This window comes from Aedes aegypti, unplaced genomic scaffold, assembly GCF_002204515.2.
Source record: "Aedes aegypti strain LVP_AGWG unplaced genomic scaffold, AaegL5.0 Primary Assembly AGWG_AaegL5_hic_scaff_654_PBJ_arrow, whole genome shotgun sequence".
In the NCBI taxonomy this organism is placed as follows: domain Eukaryota; kingdom Metazoa; phylum Arthropoda; class Insecta; order Diptera; family Culicidae; genus Aedes; species Aedes aegypti.
The window spans coordinates 11,147-15,785 of NW_018736336.1; the positions used below are offsets into that span (position 1 = coordinate 11,147).

General features: G+C 43.3%; 2 protein-coding genes across 2 annotated transcripts; one reads left to right on the forward strand and one right to left on the reverse strand.

Annotated features, from left to right (window-relative positions):
• Nucleotides 1-526: 526 nt before the first annotated feature.
• Nucleotides 527-2,382, reverse strand: LOC110681281 (CDK5RAP3-like protein). Its single transcript, XM_021857048.1, has 3 exons — nt 2,270-2,382; nt 2,036-2,210; nt 527-1,970 (listed from the first exon to the last, which is right to left on the reverse strand). Exons 1-3 carry the CDS (start codon nt 2,273-2,275, stop codon nt 640-642), a joined length of 1,512 nt encoding a protein of 503 aa, XP_021712740.1. The 5' UTR covers nt 2,276-2,382; the 3' UTR covers nt 527-639.
• Nucleotides 2,383-2,457: 75 nt separating this feature from the next.
• On the forward strand, nt 2,458-4,538 carry LOC110681279 (ankyrin repeat, PH and SEC7 domain containing protein secG-like). Its single transcript, XM_021857046.1, has 3 exons — nt 2,458-2,583; nt 2,659-3,907; nt 4,126-4,538. Exons 2-3 carry the CDS (start codon nt 2,660-2,662, stop codon nt 4,447-4,449), a joined length of 1,572 nt encoding a protein of 523 aa, XP_021712738.1. The 5' UTR covers nt 2,458-2,583; nt 2,659; the 3' UTR covers nt 4,450-4,538.
• Nucleotides 4,539-4,639: the final 101 nt, after the last annotated feature.

A 4,639-nucleotide genomic window follows, 5' to 3' on the forward strand; every position in this document is an offset into this window, starting at 1 on the left:
CCTATTCTGACTCTGTATTGATTTGTACAAGAAATTAAATCATTATTATTTAAATAATATTTGTTCAAGATTTCAGATGCCTAATGGCAATACTATCAACCATATCAACTTTCTACAATTTATTTTTTTTGTGGTTTATAGACAAGGAGCTTGAAGATATTCGTTCAGAATGATTTTCGCGGTTACCATCTCAGATTCCCGGTGGATTCAAATTTCCGTCTTTTTCCCGCTTTTCCCGGTTCGGTGGCCACCCTGCAAACAGCGCTCCACGTTGAAAATTTATCCTATTGGTCACCACCAGCAAGCAAGCAAGTTGATTGATTTTCAACGCGAACTGTTGTCAGATTTTCCAGTTTTGTGCACTTGAAAATTCAATGTTTGGCTTCGTTTTATAATCAGCTTAAACAAATTAACAAGAAACAGACATGCAACGGCCTCAAGTGCCAATAAATGGACTACTGAATTTCTAACAGCATCAGGAAGGATGTGAAATTATCAGTTGAGAACTAACTAGTTGAGAGAAGAATATGGAAAACCATTATTTTAGCGTTTTCGCAGAATATATTTCTCATTGACGAGATATTCAAAAACAAGTTAGAAGAAAAACAAATCACCTTCGTTAAGCCTGTATGTGCATGCTTATAGGTTCGCTCCCATCAGATTGACCATCCGGTTCTTGTATCGTTTGGAGATGTCTTTCTCTATCTGACCCTGCAATATCTTGGTCTGTTCGATCACCTTGGCAAGCGTGGGCTTAAGATCGACTCCCTGCTGGCGGAAGGAAATCGATTTTTCCTTCATGAGCTTCTCCGTATCCTTCATTTTATCTATGGCCAACAACTTTTGCTTCAACTTTGAGGTAAGAATATCGACGTACTTTGCCGAATGCTTAATTCGATGTAAATGCTGGATCAGTTGACTGTTGATTTGGCTGTAGACGACATCAACTTCGGACAGCATCTGTGTTAGGCTTTTGCTGTCGTGATCCGGGAAGTTGTCCATCATTGTCAGAGACAGAATCTGAACCTTATCAGCCGTGCTCAGCTCATACAGTCTCATCTTCAGGAATGCCTCCAGCTCTAGCAGCTCGTTTATGAATCGTTCCCTATAAACCGGTGCATCGCAAATCGTATATGCTTCGTCACCTTTGGCAACTCCGCCAGAATTGCCATCACCTTCAACTACGATTCCGCTCTCCTCCAGGGAAATGTTGAAATCGATTTCATTCCCATCTTGTGGTGCTTCTTCTGGTGCACCCCAGTCAATGTCTCCTACTTCCAGGTTGATTTCAGCATTATCAACTGCACCAAAATCAATCTCACCATCGTTACCAAAATCGATTTCGCCACCAGCATCCCCGAAATCTATTTCCCCTGAAGGTGCTTCCTCTTTATCTTTCAGATCGAATTTGACCGGCGGCTCTTCGATAGACAGCGGAGGTTCTGAATACAGAAACTCGTATACCGTTGTATTCCCGGACGCGGCTACATGTCGCATAATTGGCAAGCACTGGTCATTACCCAGGAATGCACTGTACAGTTCGATGGCTTTCTTCAGAGCTGAAACGGTACCGGCAATGTCGTTCAACATTTTCGGAAGTTCACCTACTTTCACCACCAACTCTTGACGGACGTTGTCTCCAACAATTCCCAACTGCTTGCACAACGTGTGGTACTCCCCCAGGACCACATTTTCCGACCGTTTAAGGTCTTCGATTTTTTTCTCCGCTTCTTCGGCCAATTGTTCGAAGTTTTTGATCTGCTTCCGAATTCCAGGAACTTCGTAGTTTATGTTTCGAACTAATATTTGTGCTGCCTCTGCCAAGTACAAACTGTCCTTTTCGTACAGTCTCAAAATTTCCTGCCAATCCTTCATCCGTTGGCTTCCGTATCGACCGAATACATTCTTGGTGTCAGCTTCGGTCGTTTTCAGGATATCGATGATCTGCTGACAGTGGAAGTAGTTTATGTCTAAAAATAATACATTACCGTGTAATAAAGCCATTAAACTTGGCAAGACAAACATCAAATCTTACGGGCTCCCTTGAGCAGCTGCACCAGGCCGTCGTGAGCTGGCATATCCGTCAGGGCATTGCTGATTTTACTTCGAACATCGCGAACATGCAGGTGCCAATTTTTGTTCACGATTCGACGCGAGACCAGCCAGTCCTGCAGCTTGCCAGCGTGAATGTCAATCGGAATGTCTGCCTCCTGCAAATTTCCGGTGATTTCTTTAGTAAATAATATGGGTTTTGACCTTAATTACTTACGTTCATTTTAGAAAATTAAGGCTCAATTTTTGCGATAAGTGAAAGGAGCAGCCAAAATAAAAATAATGATCCACGTATCCGACTTTTTGTTTTGACAGCAAATGCAGTGTTCCCATCTCTGTAGGATAACTGAGTGCACCCGCAGCACTCATTTGCAAACGAAATTTAACAAATTTTGTTCCTTTTACCACCCACGCAAGAACGATTGTTATTTGAAAACAAAAGCAAACAATGTCATTATATCGCTGGGCGCAATCTCTGCGTCTAATGTTTTTGCGATAATTTCAAAACGTTTCGATTAGGGCTGGTTGAAGGTAAGACATGTTTCAAATTCGGTGAAGTGAAGTGACTAATTATACTTAATTTGTCAATATTCCCTTCTCGAACAGCATGTCGACGGGCAAAAACATCTGGCAAGCAGCGGCCACCGGTGACCCGATTGAACTCCAGCACTGTCTGCATCAGAGATCGATCAAAAACCGTGTCGTTAAGGTTGGACACTTACGGGACAATCACAACTGGACCCTGCTGCACCATGCAGTGGCCAGCGGGAATTTGGAGTGTGTCGAGCTTATGGTGTCCAAAACAGATGTGGATGTTAGTGCACGGTGCTACGAAGGACGAACGGCACTTTTTGTGGCCTGCATGAAAGAGGTACCAATTGAGATAGCGGAATTACTCCTGGCGAAAGATGCCACCATCGTCAATGTGTCCAGCAACGAGTTCGTTACGCCTCTACATGTAGCCGTGGAACGGCGGAACTTGAGCCTGGTTGAATTACTCGTTGGAAATAATGCGAACGTGAATGCTCCGGATTTTGCAGGCGAAACGCCACTGCACTCGGCATTGGAATATGGAACCGTAGAAATTTTAATACATTTGCTCTATGTGGGTCACGCAGACGCAAATGTACGATCGGAAAACGACGTTGATGCGTTGGAGATGCTATCAGCACGTGGCAATTACGATCTCAAGACTAAAATTGCCTGCTTCATACTTCTATTCAATTACATGTACCGGAAACAGGAGTATAATCAAAAGTACCGAATGGAGGACATCTACTCGGTGGCACTTCTCAGTTATCGTTCGACCTCACTCATTCCTTATTTCGTTGATGTTGCATTACAATGGGAACCAAATCCCGACAAACGTCGATTAGCCAGAGAACTACTTGAAGGTCCTCGTGTTCAGTACCAGACTAGTAGTAACCGCTCATTGGTGAACAAGAATCTTTACCATTTCCTTGCCCTGCTACTGTCGGATGATGAAGGCATACGACGATTACAGGATGACTTCATGAACTACGAAGTGATCTACAGTCATTCGCTGATACAAAACGAATTAGTGGCCCTCAGTGTTGCTGCAATCCGTGAAGACGAAAACACACTTCGAATGCTGCTCGAGTATCTGGACTTTGTTAAACACTTGGTCTATTTTTTCTCCGATCATCTGGCCGAAACGTTGGACATGATCAAGAACGTGCTGATGAACAACGAAGCGGACCAGAACGAACCGATAGGTGCGTCAGAGCTGGACCGATACGAGAAGGTCGTTAGCAAAATAATCGAAATAACCTCGGTGGAGGCAGATACGGTTCTCCTCGCGATGACCTGCTCGGCCAGTGATTTGCACTTGCAGGTAAGTGGGCTGAAAATTAATTATAAAGCTAGCTCCAGAGTTCCATTGATTTTGTACGATTTTAACAGTAAAGCTTTTGATAAACAATCAATTTACCACATATTGCAAAATAGCCAAGTTTGTTTTAAACGAATTAAGGGGGTTGTTTCAAATGAAGAAAGGGTTAACCTATGTCCTGATTTTCAAAAAATGATCCAGATGATACCCTCTACTTGCAGGCCAAATTCTTCTACCCTGTGGTGACTTTCTGCACCGATGTGTTCATGGACGAACGGTGGCTAGCCGGCGGTAATCTGGAAAAGGCGATGTACCAGAAACTGCTGCACAAATACGGCACACTTGGGCTGGTTCAGAGAAGTTGTGGCGATGCCATCTTCCGATTCGAGGAGTTTTCTCTGTTGCGGCAGGCACGGGATGTGGTGCGTAAAGCGATTCTCAGTTCCATCGACGAGGACGAGAAGAAACGGGACTTGATTTTCATTCACCGTTTGAACACGTTGGAGCTGCCGCGGGATTTGATCCGATACTTGCGTTATATGTGAGTGTTTCGAATTTATGCTTTCCTTTGTTTTCCGGTATATGAACGTTGAAATAAATATAATGAATTAAGCGAATCGGCACAATTTAAAAATCCTGTAGATTAATGTTTGACCGTATATAATTCACAAAAATTTCATCGTACCTACCTATTCATGAATGTTCCCAATACTTTCTGAAGGAAATCAGATTGCA

Excerpts from the sequence above, each read along its gene's own strand:
- LOC110681281 (XM_021857048.1), bottom strand. Across the intron at positions 1,971-2,035 it reads GCAGCTGCTCAAGGGAGCCC|ACATAAACTACTTCCACTGT; the intron begins GTAAGATTTGAT and ends TATTATTTTTAG.
- LOC110681279 (XM_021857046.1), top strand. The coding sequence starts at position 2,660 with ATGTCGACGGGCAAAAACATCTGGCAAGCAGCGGCCACCGGTGACCCG. Across the intron at positions 3,908-4,125 it reads CCAGTGATTTGCACTTGCAG|GCCAAATTCTTCTACCCTGT; the intron begins GTAAGTGGGCTG and ends CTCTACTTGCAG.